The following is a 16,989-nucleotide window of genomic DNA, read 5'->3' as shown; positions in this document are numbered from 1 at the left end:
AGATAATTATTATTTATTTGATAGGATAGCTGGTGTCTTGAAAGGGGGGAGAGAGAGGGGGAATGACATGCAGCAAAGGGCCGCTGCGTTGAGGACTGAGCCTCTGTACATGGGGCGCATGCTCACCCAGGTGAGCTACCCAGGCGCCCCGTCCGTCCCATTCTTATAAACGCGATATCTCGGGACTCCCTGGAGAGAATTTTTCAAATTTGGCACAAATGTCCCCTTGGACCCAAGGATGAACTGATTAGATTTTGGTGGTTAAAGGTATGGTGAGTAGTTTCTGTCGCCCCCATGAGGTCTGCTCACCGTCCCCACTCCTTCTCCTCACAGTTGCTAGTAGCCAAGGAGGACACGGAGGATTAAAAAAACATGGACTCTTCAGAAGAGGTAATTATCTTCACTTGACTTTCTGTGCTCGAAAGTCGCCAGACGACATCATTTTCTGAACATAGCCATACTGAGAAATACAGAGTTGTGGAGCTTATAGTCTTAATTAGCTTTGTAGCAACTCATTTGGCAATGGCTAGAATGTAACGGACGTTCATTAATATCAAAAAGTTAAGCAGTAAGCACTGACGCTTTAATGGTCAAGGTCACTGTGACTTCACAAAGCGAGTTTCTGGCCATAACTCAAGAATTCCTACACTAATTATGACAACATTTCACACAAATGTCTAATAGGATGCAATGATGAAGTGATGACACCTGAATGCCATATGTCAGGTCACAGGCCGCATTTCTATTTAAAAGATTAAGCTGTTGAGTATCCACACTTCCATGTTGCCCCAAACAGATGTTAGTCAAAACCCCATCTGAGGAGTGTTTTTGTTTATATATGATTGGATTGTGTCTGTGATGTTACTTAACATTGTGGAGATGGCTGTAGCCACCACTGAGGTCATATCCTTGGTATTCTTCTGGAGTTTTAGCACCCATGGGGGAGTTTATATGTCATAATTAAAAACATATGGTGGATATTACAGGCTGATATCAGTATTTTTTAGACCAGACCCTTTAAACATGACTAGTTTTTAGGCCAACAAAATAAAAGCTTTTCCCCATCAGAATTTAATTCTTAAAATAAATGAAACATTAAAAAAAAGAAATTCAGAACTTTTCTGTGAAACGTTAGTGTAAATTTCATGTAATCACGACAATACTTGAAGAACAGTACAGATAAAGCATCTTCATATTTTTTATTTTATTTATTTTTTTACCGTTGGAACCATTTCGATCCACTCGGTGACCCCTGGTGGCTCACGGGCCCTAGATTGGAAACCTTTGCGCCGCCTGAAACTCATTTCCTGATTGGCTGACTGGAAGGTGCGTAGTGTCACAGAAAACCCAGCTGAAGTAGAGACTTCTCTCTGCTGTAAGTGTGTGTCTGTTTGACAAACGTACTCGATAAAGTGCTGTGTCCACGTGGATAATCAATGGAATTATTGGTTCGATATCTGGACCGGAGCAATTCAATTAGGTAAGTTACTTTTATTTTTAATGACGGGTTCAAAACTCCCTTAGGGGGGCATGTTTTATACAAGTATTAAATAGTATAAAATGGATGTTTCTGAAATCTAATTTGTAGGTTAAACTAAAACAGCTGATTTAGTTGCCAAAATGAACATAAAGCTTGTTTACATGTTGCCTGGTTTCTGTCAGTAAGAATGACAGGACCAGACACATTGCACACTGAAAATAACTGTAAAATTAGCAACTTGACAAAAACCTCCTTTTAAGGTTAATTTTCCACAACTGTAAAAGTTGTACTCAGGGGAGCTTGTGGGCGACACACTGTTGGGAAAATATTGAAAGTGCACTCCCTGAGTTAACCTTGGACTTAAACCCAGGCAGCACCATGAAAGCATGCAGTGTACTCAGTACATGCAGTCCTTCCTGTGAGAGATGACTATTGCTCAAGGAAATTATCATGAAATATCTGCTTTCACTTCTGTTTTTTCTTTCATCCACAGTGCTGTATCCTGGCCTTTTTATACTTTTTTTTTTTGCACGATATTACATTGTGTTTATAACTTTTGTTTCAGCTCTGTCTCAACCCAAGACATTATCAAAGAGGATAACCTGAGAGATGACCTGAAGTATTACTTCATGAGCCCGTGTGAAAAGTACCGGGCCCGAAGACAATTACCCTGGAAACTTGTGGTGCAGATTCTGAAAATCGTCATGATCACCACACAAGTATGTACAGTTGGGATTGATGTTAATGTAGATTAGGAAAGAAGATCCACCCAGAAACATGCTTCCTGGAGCTGGAACTGTAATCTGTCTGTCCAGGCATGTAGACTACTGCAGTAAAAAAGTGTTGATGGTGGAGTGGACACATTTGGACACACAGGGTCCTACATAATCTGAGTTTGTCGTTTTCATCAACGGAAGATGATGAAAGGAGTGAACCCCTCCCATACATCTGAACCTTGCTCTTCTCGCTGCTATAAAGCTGGAATTGGTACTTATTTGGTCTGATGTTGCACTGGAAAATGATTTTGTTGTTTCAGTAAAGGACAAAAGTAAACAAAAAACAAAACAGACAATCAATCAATCAATCAATCAATATTTTACTTAAGATATAAAGATACTTCTTTAAAAGTTACTAGATAGGAGATAAATTGTTTTATGTGATCTTTAAAATGCTGAGAAGACAAAGTCCAAATCTGTGTTGTAAGTGAAGAAATTGGAAATTACTAAATAAAATGGACAACATACTGCAATCTATAATGATTTAAGTTAAAAAAAAATCATTTTCAGAGAAAAAATGTTACTCAGTTGGCTTTGAAAATATTCCAAAAAGTGTAAATGCTAAACAGGATTAAATGTAGTTAGTTTCCTTCACCAAGTATCTACATGAAACATAAATGTTCCCCGTTGTTTCCTCCGTAGCTCATCCTGTTCGGCCTCAACAACCAGCTGGTGGTGTCCTATAAGGAGGAGAACACGATGGCCCTCAAAAACCTTTTCCTGAAGGACTACGGTGGGGTGGATGAGGACGACTACAGTGTTGCTGTCTACACCCAACAAAGTGTTTACGACAGTCTGTTTTATGTCCTGGATCAGGCAAGTTGGACCCCCTCACCTTACTCACCCACACACCCTGCTATAGCACTTACCACTGCTTTGAAAAAAAGAAAGGAAAGTCATGTTTGTAATGTAGCATTCATGTCATGTGGGAGAGATGGAAGAGATGGGAAAGATTTGCATGTTGACAACTTCTGTGTATTAACAGACACTTTGCCCATTACATTTGTGTTTAATTACCTTGCTGATGTGAGGCATCTGTGTTTTTTATGTTGACATGATCGCTGCAAGTTGGAAATTGGTATTATAGTAAGGGTTTCTCTGATATGATGATGATGATGATAATAATAATAATAATAATAATAATAATAATAATAATAATAATAATAATACATTTTATTTATATAGCGCTTTTCATGACTTGAACGCAGCCTCATTCCTAAGGGTTAGGTTGAACTAAAGTTAGATTTTAGGTTATTGGGGTAATTTTATATTTTTCTACTGTTAGACCGTAAATAAATGAAAACACAGCTGTTTGTATTATTAATTAAGTAATTAATTTGATGATAAAATGGTAATTTTGTTTAAATTTCATGGACATGCGTATTAGTATCCTGGTTATGATTGAGTTTTTAGAGTACCCTGATTATGTGTAGCATATGTAAACATCCTATCATGGTCATAGTAACACGGATAAGCCTGTATCCTCGAGGAATCGAGCCACATCGACACCATAGACTGTATAAATAAGACCTGCACGGCACGCAGACAGTCAGAAAGGTGAACACTGTTATGATAATGTAGACGGGTATTAGAATAACCACATTTATCATCTTCCATGTAAACACATGACCCGAGTAACACTCAAAACTGTGATGCTAATGTTCATGGAAGAGTAGTCATTCTGATATAAACTCTTAGCATTTAGTTTACATTTTAATCCTGTGAACCAGGGTTGCTAAGGGAACTGCTATATTTTATTCAGTTGACCAGGCTTTGTGTTTTTGTTTAATACGGCAGTTTGCAGCTTCTCTCCAACATTATGTAAATCACCCTAGTACAGTTTGTTTTAACTGAGGCTTCTGATATTTATAGTACAGCCAGTTGGGCCGGCTCTCTGTGGGTTCCATTGGTTACGGTGAGGAAAAAGACGGCAAGCTGCTGTCTCTCGTCATCTGTAAACAGTACTACAAGAGAGGCAGCATGGAGCCCTCAGATGAGGTCAATGATATAGACGCCCAGCTGGAGACAAGTGAGAAGAAACTTTGTTGTTCTGTTGTCAATATTTTAATTTGCTTTAGAATACCCCTGTAATTTAGAATATGTTGCACACGTTTTATGTCACAGTACATGATGAATTGCAAACTCGATCACCTGTATTCCGTGGTAGAAGTACTCAGACCTTTTTACTTAAGTAAAAGTAGCAAAACCTGGGGTGTAGTAATACTCTCTTACAAGTAAAAGTCGACATGCATTCAAAATTTTACTCAAGTGAAAGTACCAAAGGTATGCAAAATGGCTCATTTCAGAATAATGTAGCCTATATACTGTATCATTGAATCATACGTATTGATACATTGATCTGTTTATTACTTTAATGTTGCAGCTGACAAAGGTGGTGCCTATTTTAACTACCGGTACTTTATATAACGTTATTGCTGCTCGATTTGTGGGATGAATAAATATTTATCTTTCTCTATAATCTGTTAGTTGATGTATATTTTGTATTAGTAATCTACATCTGCAAAGTAACTAAAGGTGTCAAATACAAGTACAACGTAGCAGAAAAAGGAAATACTTAAGTAAAGTACCTCAAAATTGTTCTTAGGACAGTACTTAAGTAAATGTACTTACTTACTCTCCACCACTGTCTGTAGGTGTTTTTTAAAGGAATATACATTTTCCGATTGCATGTATAAAACAGCCAAAAAAAAGTTAGGGCAAAATAAGATCTCAGTGATGGTGTTCATTTTCTCACTCATTTATCTCCTCTCTTATAGTTTGTATGTCACATGATCCAAAGACTGCAAACCAATGGAAAACCCAGAATTCATCATTTTTTGATCTGGACTTTTACAGGTATACACATGCTACTATACTAGTACAATGTAATGTGGCTGCAGCTAACACACATCATTTACTTTTCTCTGATCTACATTAAAATCTTTCATTTTGCTTTCAGGCTGGTTGACATCAAAATAACCTTCCAGCTGAAGGGAATTAACCTACAGACGGTGCGTTCACGGGAGTTACCTGATTGCTACTTGTTCAACGTAACGGTATGGTTCAGCCATATTCTCTATATAGTGTAGTCATTATGAAATGAAGTGTACATAAGCAGGTGAAATCCAGGTGAACAATTTGATACTTTCCATCATTGAGAGGTGTAGTGCGGACAACTTCCATAAACCAATCTTACAATGTTTTGAAAAGTGTTTGAGCATATAAATCACAGATAAGAGAGAAACAGAAACAAATTGTTGAACTGTATTGCCCACACAGCATTCCATGATAATACAACTACTTCTTTCCTTCGGCCTTGTCCCCTAGATAACATTTGACAACCAGTGTCACAGTGGAAAGGTGAAAATATTCTTGGACATAGACACTCAGAGCTGTGCATGTCGAGACTGGAAGATATCTGGGACAGGTAAGGTGTAGTTGTCTAACCTAATGGAGAAAACAAAAACAAAAATTTAAAACAAGTATAAACATACATAAAGGCAAAAACAGGACAGATTATGGGATTATAAGAGCTGTTTGTACAATTTGGCTATTCTAGAGTGCAGACAGAAGTTAGCATGCATATGCATATTTGTAATATTTACATATGCATATTATTGAAATAAAGTTGAAAGGAAAAACCCTCATGAGGAAAAGAAGTAGAATTAGTAATGTAATATATGCATGTTATGGCATTATATTGAAAACTTTCACACTGGTATGTGGTAGGTCACCTGTAAATATGTAATTTATCTATAATTATTTTTTAAGCAGTGCATGTTCGCCAAATCCCACATGTTCTGTATTTTTCTGAAAACATATAAACAAAACTATTTGACCCCGAAAAATACAAATGCCTTTTACTGTTGACTGTTAGTGAGGCGTTTTCCTGTAAACTGGTAGTAGTTATCAGTAATGAGTGTGAGGGAGTTATGTAAAAGATAATCCCCCCCACACACACACACACACACACACACACACACACACACACACACACACATATATATATATATATATATATATACACACACACACTTTGTCTCTGTTTCAGCTCAGAAGAACAGACACTATCTTCTGGTGTTTGACGGCTTCGTCATTCTTGTTTGCCTCACATCAGCTGTGCTGTGCACCCGCTCCATTGTGCTGGCTGTCAGGTTACTCCAGGTCAGCTGTTCAGCCTCCTACTGTACAGTATATCAATACAATACAATATCACACGTGGGAATACAATATCTAAAATGGCATCTATATCACGTGTACACATTAACTCATCAATTGATCCTGTGATATTGTGTTGTAGATCTATGAGAGACTGAACTTGCATTTGTGTATTTTAAGAGATTTTCCAGATTCTTCCACGAGAACTACAACCGTAAAGTGTGTGAGGATGACCAGAAGGAGTTCCTGAACGGCTGGTATGTGCTGGTCATCGTCAGCGACCTCTTGGCCATAATTGGATCCATACTAAAGATGGAAATACAAGCAAAGGTAAACTGAATCATGTACTTCTGTCTTAGAGAGAAGGTTACTGTATCGGGCCTAAAACTGACTTGGATTACTACATGTCATATCTCAAATAAACATAAAACAAGATTAGGTAAAAAGAAAAGAATGAAACCAAAGGTTTTAAGCAGTAGGCTTCATAGAAATGTGAATGCGTCACCTGTGGCCCTTTGCAGCATGTCATTCCCTCTCTCTCTCTCCTTTCATGTCTTCATCTGTCCTCTCAAAAGTAAAGGCCAAAAATGCCCAAAAAATCTTTAAAAAAATAAATAAAATACAATTCTGGGAGTGTCTTAGTGTCTGGTGGACTTTGGAGTTAAAGGTTTTAATGTTGACACTGTAAAGACAAGTTTATTTTAACCTGACTGTCTGTCCTTTTTATACCTTTTTTTTAATATATATGTTGAGTGTTTACCCCAAGCTTGACAGAAGTAGAAACAAAACGTTTCCCTTATATACACTTCCCTCTAACTGAGGCTTTTGTTTAATAATAATAACAAAAACAACTGGATGACTCTTTGAACGAAATTTCTTTTTATAAAAGCATCTGTAGGAGCCAAAGTTAACTAAAAAAAACTTAACAAAAGTTGACATTTTTGTTATTACAGTTTGCTGTTAATGCATATTGTATTAAACAAAAGGTGTTGAATATTACATTACACATTAGGTCTTTATTTTGACAAATCTAGTTTACTCTGTTTCTGTTTTTTGAGCTGCTGCGCATGTGTTCTGTTTTGATAGAAGAAATCAGAGCCATTGTTTGGTGTGTAGTTGCGGCGCAAGAAGGTTTTTTCACCGTTACACAACATTAATTAATTTTGCCACTACAGTATCTGATTGGAGTGGTACTGTATAAGGATGCAAGGTACTGAAATCTGATAGCAGAGGGGAATAATGCAAATTGACTAAATGTATCTACAGTAGAGAGAAGTTTTGAAGTAGACTTGCAAAACTTGAATACAGTGTTCTCAGTAAGGTATTCGTGTTATGAGATAAAAGCTAAATTGTCACATTATGTCACGCATGAATTAACAGTTGATAGGACGTTCCTCTGTTGCAGTTCCACATTGTACTTTAAGCCCCAATGAAATAATCCATGCAGGTCATGTCACAGTTTACCACAAATGATGTGCTTGTTACAGTAAAATCATTGATACTGTTATGTAGCTTTAAGTTAACTTAACTTAAAGTGTAACTTGTCCTGACCCTGTTTCCACCTAGTCAGTGCACCAGAGGCTGGGGTGTAAAACTAAATATTAGCTAATCCTTCAGGGCTTTACTGAGGCCTGATTTCCAACAGTTTTCTCAGTGCTCTTTGTAATTGTGTTTTCCTCTCCTGTAGAGTCTGACCAGTTATGATGTATGCAGTATCTTCCTGGGAACGTCCACATTATTGGTGTGGGTCGGCGTGATCAGGTACCTGGGATACTTCCAGAAATACAATGTGAGTCTGTGAACCTTATTCCACCCCTCTCTACCCCTAATCAAATGTCTTCACACATTCTTTCATGATTCTTTTACCAATTACTTTTATGTCTCCATGCTTCCTGTGTGTCTAGGTGTTGATTTTAACCATGCAAGCAGCCTTCCCCAAGGTCCTGCGTTTCTGCTGCTGTGCCGGTATGATCTACCTTGGCTACACCTTCTGCGGGTGGATCGTACTGGGGCCATACCACGAGAAGGTAACTCTCTTAACTGGTGTGGTGAGAGCAGAGGATGTGGAGGCCTGAGGGTCAGAGATTAGGCAGTTTGCTAGTCTGAATGCCTGCACTGAATATTATTCTCAGGGTTGTGGAAATTAGGGGAACTGTTAAGGCTGTTTTTCGTGACTTCGCCCTTCCTGAAGAACTGCTGAGGCCACAAGAAAAAGGTTGCATTAGGAGTTCCCAAAACATTTAGGTGTGTGCATATAAATTGGCTGAAACAGCATTCTGTGATTGAACACAAGCTAAAGTACCATGAATGCTCACTGGAGTCAATTTGGTCATTCGCTTAATTCACTTACTGAATACTGTGTACAAAATCTGTTCTAAATGATTCAAAATGTAAACATGCATCACAGTTAATGAATACAGGTGGGCTGTACCATGTTTACCCTTTTTAAAGGTGCCCTGCCACACAAAACCGTTTTTACTTGTATTTTTTGAAATATGTTAGGTCCGTTTGTGTTATGTGGTGAATGTGAATGTGGTGTTAGCTCGTTGAATATTAATGAGAACTGGCACAAATCGAGCTGAGTCTTCCTGCAGGCTTTCTATACCACACTAGAATGGCTTGAAACAAGGTAGCCGAGGCATTTTTTCCACAAAAAATGTTAGAGTCCATGGTAGAACTTCAGACATTACCACAAAGTAATGAAATATGTATGGCAGGGCACCTTTTAAAATAAATAATACAAGTGATTATAGATGTCATCCTTTTAAAGGTTTTATCAAAAACTTACAGTGGGAGAAACATATCGGACTTCCTCCCACGGTTATTTAGCTTTTGAATTGCTGTGTCAACATTATTTCCTGCAAATTGAAAAAAATGAAAAAATGTCTTCCCCTATACAACCACTAGATGTCAGTGTGGGTCTTCTCCTTGAAACCTCAAGCGTCAATTAGAGCAGATTTCTGTCCCTACGACCACATTTTGAACATCTTAAACTGGGAGTTCTTTCCACATTCATGCGTGCGTGCGTGTACACACACACACACACACACACACACACACACCCTAGTCTCTGATAGAAACAACCATATTTTAAGTATTTTTGTGGGATTGATTTCCCCTTTTATCAGACAGAGGACAGCATAGAGGTGTAAGGGAATAAAAGGGGAGAGAAAATGGGATACATGCAACAAAGGTCCTCTGCGGGACTCAAACTGGGGGTGTCATGATCTGCATTTTAAACCCCTAAGTCACCATATAACAATCCGATCAACTGCCCCAAATGGAGAAAGTTTACCACACTTTTAAAGTTCACACAACATAGCAAAACCTGCACGTTACAATAGATTAGAAAGTGAGAAACAGAAAATAACGGTAAATGTAACGGTATTGTTTTCTATGCTCTGAAAACACAAAGTCAACAGTTATTTTTACTGCAATCAGGGGACATTTGGAAAGGGGAGACCCACAGCTTCAACTCAGACGGTCACCTTAACTGGGAGGTCCTTGGACAGCGAGTCCCATCAGGGGATATATGTGTGTTTAGCGGTCCTCGCCTGTTAGGATAAATTATTTACGGAAGTCCAAGCAGCAGTGGGCGCCTAAACAAGGCAGTGCTGATACTGTAGGAGAGACAGCTGTGAGATAGACTGAGATCACCGCCCGGGGCGAACTGATGTCCCAAATATAATAATATATAGATAATTTTAAATGAAGAGGAGTAACTACTGTAAATAACTTGTGGACTGATTTGAAGTGTGTCAGTTTACTTAAGGATCACATACTCTTAATTAATAGACTATAGCTTAAGAAGCATATCCAATAAAAAAAAATAAAAAATCCAATTTTCTTTTTTATAGCTTTTAATTATTATAAAGAACAGATTGTATTCGTAAATGGTGCACAGTTAGAATTTGTTGTTAAATGCACTTATGCTTCCATGTCCAACCCTACAAGAAATGTTTATGTTATGTATAACATTACTGTCACATTGTTACAGTCAACTGAGACTTGGTCACGATATTTACATTGCGGTGGCTGGGGGAGTCCCCTGTAGTGTGCTGTCAACCCCTCCAGGATCCTCTGTGTATTTACTGAAGGAATAAACAGAGGATGTTCGAGGACTTGCCATCCCACACGTCTTCAAGTGCTGTAATCCATACCGTCGCAGTGGGATGTTGTTTTTAGATGCTATCACATTCTGGGGGAAATTGGCTTCTTTCATAATGTTAGTGTCTGGCTTTCAGGCTCTCCCTTTTTAGCCATCTGTCTTTTTGTTTGTCTTTCTGTCTTTTATCATTCCACCTATGTAACTATCAACCATCATGTTTCTGTCGGTCTTCTGCACCTCCTTCTCCTTTGTAAGCCTATCTCTGTAAGGACCAATTTCTTTTTTTTTGTAAAATGATGTCAAATCTACAGTCAAAAGATGCTTGTTGGAAAATGTACATACAGGCACAGTATGTTTTTAAACTGGCTGTACATTTTGTTTACTTGAACACACTTCTTCTCGTACTTTTGCATGTCTCATACAATATATTAGTACTAGTAATCTAGTTAGTTATCTTGAGTAACTCACTTTCCAGTTTTGAGCTTCAGGAGGCTCCATGCTTTGTCTTGTGGTTCCAATCTTTTTTGGCTTGTTACTAGATTGGTGAGTCGAAAAGCAACTATTTGAGTAATTCCATGCTATACTTCCAGCTTCTCACTTGTGAGGACTTTTTGGTCTTATAAACATATTTAGCTCTTAAAGTGTTGTTTGTTTTTTAGGTTTCAGAGTGTTAAGTGGATGAAACAAACAAATTTGATAACATCACCTCAGGCATTTGAAACTAATAATGGGAATTAATTGATCATGAAACTGATTGTTGCAGACCTACTTGTGACCGCTTTAAAATGCAGCTACGTCTTACGACCCCTCGTCAAAGGTTGTAAATGTCACTCAGTGCTCGCCAGTTCAACCAGTTTGGGTTTTATTTTTGTGTGAAAACTTTATAGATGCCTGAAGATGTAAAAACATCCAGTAATTCACAAGCAAAAATCAGATATTAGAAAAATTGTTTGTGTAGCAAATATATATTTTCTGCTTTGCTATTCTGTTCATTATCTCAAAACGCCTCCGTTTTATCTTGTAAACTGTTTTATAGCATTTGCAACTTTCATCCAATCTTCCATCCCCTCTTAATGTCTCTAGTTTGAGGGCCTGAGTCGTGTGGCGGAGTGCCTGTTCTCCCTGTTGAATGGAGACGACATGTTTACCACCTTCGCCCAGCTGAAGGACAAAAACACTTTGGTGTGGCTCTTCAGCCGGGCCTACCTCTACTCCTTCATCTCCCTGTTCATCTACATGGTGCTGTCGCTCTTCATTGCCCTCATCACCGACTCCTATGAGACCATCAAGGTACTTCTGCTCTGGTTTGGTTTTAGTAAAGTGAAAGCTGTGGCACAAATTTAATTTTTAATCTTTTTTACACCATGAAAGGAGGTTTAGTAACTGGTAATCCATGGGAAACATTTCACAGTACTCCACTCACAACAATTAGCTGATTTGATAGTTACAAGACAAAAGATTTCTGCTAAAATGTTAAAATCTTTTTAGTTGTTTGTTCCATGTAGATCTGTCTCCATCATGCAGTGTGGAGTTAGTTTCTAAAGTCTAGTATGAAAAAAGTGTTGTTTCAATTGCTTGCATTTCTTTGCGTTTTTCACCAACAGAGGTTCCAAAAGGACGGATTCCCACTGACGGACCTTCAGAAGTTCCTCAGAGAGCAGAACGATTTTCCTGTTCTAGAGGAGAGCAGTCAGACAGACGTTGATGTCAGATACTCTGTGTTGTGCTGCTGCCAACGGTATGAGCATGTTTACAGTCATGTTATGATGCTTTGATCATATTTTTAATCCCACCCTGCTGCACACACATTCACACCTGGAAGCTGCACTGTACAAACATGACTTCTCATCACTGAAACAAGAGCGAAATTGGGCCCTATTTTAACGATCTAAGTGCACAGTGTGAAGCGTCTGGCACAGGTGCATTTAGGGCGTGTCCAAATCCACTTTTGCTAGTTTGACGGTGGAAAAAAAAAGGGTCTGTGCGCTGGGCGCATGGTTCAAAAGGTTTGTACTTAGTGTCTTCAAACTTAGACCAGGTTTTTGATGGTCAATGGCACGATCACTTCCCGCTGCCTCAAGATAGCAATATGCCAAGAATTCACCTGAACACACCTCCCTGTAAGACCAGCACGCCCATGCAAAGATGGGCGCAGGTGCATTTGCTATTTAAACGACGTGGGCGCTAGACGGTCTTAAAATAGCAAAGACACTTGGGTCGGGCTTTGCACCACGCTGCGCCAGGTGCAAGATAGGGCCCTATATACTGTACTGTAGATGATTATATTTTTAAACACCTTGCTCAAAGACAGTGTGTAAGCTAGTAACGCATCTGTTTTTCCTCTACTGTATATTGTCTGTCACTTTACATTATGACGGTTGTTGTAGATTGTTATCATGTTCAACTTTAGTTCTTTTCTTATTTCGTTTTTTTCTTTTATGTTGCTGCCGGAAATTTAAAATACATCCGTCCTTTTCATTATTGGATTTTGCTGGGAAAGATGTAAGTCTGTGACATGATTATTTTCATTATCGATTAACCTGCTGATTATTTTCTCGATTTAATTGATTGTTTTGTCTATAAAATATTAGAAAAATAGTGAAAAATGTCTATCACAGTTTCCCAGAATCCAAGGTCACGTCCAAAACCCAAACTTTTTTTTTTTTTAAAGATTATTTTTATGGGCATTTTCGGCCCTTATTTTTGACAGGACAGATGAAGACATGAAAGGGGAGAGAGAGGGGGAACGACATGCAGCAAAGGGCCGGAGCCGAACCCGGACCCGCTGCGTCGAGGAGCAAACCCCTACACATGGGCGCCTGCCCCACTAACCGAGCCATCTGGGTGCACCCAAAACCCAAACTTATTCAGTTGACAATGATATAAAACAGAGAAAGGCAGCACATCCTCATAATTTGAAAAGCTGGAAGCATCAAATGTTTGTCATTCGTCCTTGAAAATTGATGATTGCCGCATAATTTTCTGTCAATGGATCATTCGACTATTATATGGTTGCAGCTCTTGAAAGTGCTTCAAGCTGGTTTTAAGAACTAAATGTATCCCTACCTAAGTAAATCATTTAAACCAAATGTGGAAACATTACACATACGGTATAATTTCGGAGTAGAAAAACTCAGTTTGCTTTGCTTATACCTTTTTGCTACAGCATCATATTTGTCTATACGGCCCCGTTTTCTGCTCATTCCTTTTCTATGAGCCGATCTCTATCATCAGCAGGCAGCAGACTGGAGTTTCCTCCACGCTGTGGTTTGGCTCTGTCTTACGTGGTCTGAGAGCAATGAAATTAGTGGTGGGAGCTATGCAGACACACCCAGTGATGGGCTGATTACAGAGAAACTGAGGCTGTGCACTGGGAAGAACCCCAAATCCCCACCTCCCCCCATTGCTCCCTCCTTGCTGTGTTGCCTTCCAAATAAATAGGCCACAGTTGATACTCAGTTAAGACTCAGGCAACTGAGCCGTGAAAGTTTTGTTAATGCATGATGGTTAGTTGGGAAGAGTTATTTGATTTGAACTTGATGTGTGGTGCAAGTTTAACTCTAGTTGCCTTTTAATGTGCAGTACAGTACAGTGCATTGGCTCTCGTGTGTGTGGGTGTGGTTTTATTTGGTAGATGACTTCACACTGTATCCTCTTATTTCTTTATCACTTCTTATCTTACTTTTGTAATCAGAACATTTTGTCTGAATATTAAGTTGCATTTGTCACGTAATAATTTCACCATGTCCATTTTGAAGCTGTATTGCAGAATTTATGCACAACTTGGTGCTTGTTGAAAAGTTGGTGCTTCCTCTTTTACTCTGTTTCTACCAAGCTGAAAAGTTACAAAGCTCAACCAAAAGTAGCATGTGACCAGACTGCGGTGTCTTACTTTGGCTTTTGGTTCTGCATTCTTAAAAATTCGTAAAATGTTTTTATAACTTTTTAAAATATTTATTTTTCCCGTTTTGAAACAGGAAAAGGCTTAACTGCAAACAGACACCATTCTTCTACTTAAAAAAAGCATAGACCATTTTATGACCAAGGGCAAAAAGATGTCACTTGTATAGCATTGTGCAGTGTTTGCCATCAAACTATTATTTTCTGCAAGCCAGAGCCTCAAATGTTTGTAAAAAAAATAAATAATTCTGAGTGATGTAACCAGTAGAAAAGAACTGAATATGTTAAAGATGGAAACATTTTCCTTCTTTTTCTTACAGTATGTAATGTAAGAGTTTTTCCTCTCAGGGCTCTTCCATCATTATTATTTTACCAGACATTAACATACTGACTCTGCTGTCCTTCCTGTATTCTCCACAGCTGGTTTTTATCACTGAGCCATCCGGTTTTCCTGCTCTGGATTGTCTTGAGTGTTTAAGGAAGTGTAGTCTCAGTTACAGAGTCATTATGTAATAATGTGTTATAGTGCAATGTAATCCACGACTGACAATTGAATATGCATCCTCTCTGTGGAGATTAGCGTAAAATTGCCAGTGGCCTTTTTAGAGTTGGCTGACCTGCTGTCATTAGGATTACTTTTGTCAGTTACACAGATTCTGTAATTGCAGTCATTTGCAGCATCTGAACTGACCAAATTTCATTTTATGACCATCTTTGTCTCTTTCTGCTTCCAAAAATTAGATCAGTGTTCTCAGCTAACATGTTAGTGTCTTACTGGATGAAATTTCATCTGTATGTAATTAGCCTGCCTACTGCAGTAAGTTATCTTGTTTGGAAAGCAAGTTGAGGAGCAAGAGTCACCCTTTAAAACTTGTTATTTGGAACCAGTATATCTAGTTTGTCAGTTAAAATCATTTATTGTGGCTCAAGACTCGTGTGAATGAAATTGAATGTTGAATGGACAGGTATTGAGAAGGTTGTAACTCTATATAACTAACCTGAGTCCCACAATGACAAAAATATCTACCTGATAAATGTCAGCATGTGTTTTTACACAGTTTAATATAGCGGCGGCCAAAGAATCATAGGAATCGACTATGATGATCTGTGTAGGAGATTATCTCAACAACAAAGTAGCAAGAGTTAGGAGAAACCTCACCGGTCTGAACAAGTAGCTATACACACATATACATACTATCAATATATCAATGTCAAAGATGTGAAAACTTATGACAAAAACTGTGAGATGTTCACTGATGCATCAATTAAGCACTCTTATCAATGCCCTAAAGTACCAGCGTTCAAAATTAGCACCATAGAATTTAAACATTCACTAGCCATTTGGCTGGTGGACGAAAAAGTTAATTTTGAACCCTGTAAAGTACCTGTAGAAAGCATGTACATACTTTATATGGTGGTGTTGATGACACATTGGGTGTCTCATACTTCTTTTGCATCATGTTTTTGCAGAGTTCCTGAAAGTGACGCTGTCATCCTGATCAGCTGATGGCTGTTCCACCTCCAGAGGACACGGATCAGGGAGGAGGACGATGCTGGGAACAAGACTTTACACGTCTGATACTGACTTGAAGCTCAAGCTATCCCCTGAAAAATCCCGAAAAGTATAGTTACTGATTCTGTGAGGTGTAATATGAATCGCCAAACAAGTTCCCTCTCTTGAACATGAAACTGGAGCTTGACCTAAGTAGCTGTAACTTGAAACAAAAGGTTTCATAACAGTATCTATTGGAGTTCTGGATGCTGTTGAGAAGTTTACTGGGCCTTTTTAAGGTCTGTACATGCAGTTAGTTGCCAAAGAACTGGATTTAGTGTTTCCAGTGTATTTACACTGGTGCTATGCAACATTATGCAGTGGTAGTTGTAATTTATTTGTTAAGTGTTGTAGTAAAGATTGCAGTAAATCTAATCTTTTCATTTATCAATTTTTAGAGTGTTTCCCAACTTTGCCACAAGTGTGAACATTCAGAAAATCACAAGTAAGCAGACACACATTTCTTCTATGCTCCATAAAGAATATTAAGTGCTCCAAAGGTTTCTCACAGCTGAGATTGAGTAAGACGGGAGTTTGAAATGAGCCAACCTGAACTACAGAATGAGTCATTTTTATCAGCAAATCTACAAGCAAGTTTAGATGGTGAGATAAGTTGGATCACGACTTCTCACTTTTGAGTATAAGCACTGTGCTTTTGACTTGATAAATAATCAAAGGTGTCTCCTTAAACTCTTTTAACATGCTGGATGAAGTTCAAGGAGTTACCTACAGCAGAGTTACCTACAGCAAAGACATTTGTTGCCTATAGGGCTGCTTCATAATGTCATTCAAAACATTGTTTGAATAATTATAGCTTGGATATGACTGAGGTATTTGACACCTGTTAATGAGCCAACATGTCTTTATCTGCCATTCCAAACACTAGTTGTCCTATGTGGCAATATTGCCTCTATATTAGTCCTATTTGATTTTAAAAGGTCAAAACTGAGCCCAGAGCAAATCACATCCGTTTCAAGGATGAGCGCAGGATATTTACTCTTACTTACAGATCTGT

General features: G+C 38.4%; 1 protein-coding gene across 2 annotated transcripts; it reads left to right on the top strand.

Annotated features, from left to right (window-relative positions):
* Positions 1-1,286: 1,286 nt before the first annotated feature.
* On the top strand, positions 1,287-16,371 carry mcoln2 (mucolipin 2). Of its 2 annotated transcripts, XM_031307412.2 has the most exons (14): positions 1,287-1,480; positions 2,046-2,199; positions 2,899-3,072; positions 4,129-4,285; positions 5,034-5,112; positions 5,216-5,312; positions 5,584-5,683; positions 6,308-6,420; positions 6,595-6,744; positions 8,102-8,203; positions 8,319-8,441; positions 11,606-11,812; positions 12,127-12,260; positions 15,893-16,371. In XM_031307412.2, the coding sequence occupies exons 1-14, from the start codon at positions 1,437-1,439 to the stop codon at positions 15,927-15,929; spliced, it is 1,671 nt and encodes a 556-aa protein (XP_031163272.1). In that variant the 5' UTR covers positions 1,287-1,436; the 3' UTR covers positions 15,930-16,371. The 2 variants fall into 2 exon arrangements, with proteins under 2 accessions (XP_031163272.1, XP_031163273.1); XM_031307413.2 differs by lacking the exon at positions 1,287-1,480 and having other exon boundaries at positions 2,048-2,199; positions 4,134-4,285.
* Positions 16,372-16,989: the final 618 nt, after the last annotated feature.

The sequence above is a fragment of the Sander lucioperca genome, chromosome 11 (genome assembly GCF_008315115.2).
Source record: "Sander lucioperca isolate FBNREF2018 chromosome 11, SLUC_FBN_1.2, whole genome shotgun sequence".
NCBI lineage: Eukaryota > Metazoa > Chordata > Actinopteri > Perciformes > Percidae > Sander > Sander lucioperca.
This window is presented reverse-complemented; position numbering and strand designations above follow the sequence as displayed.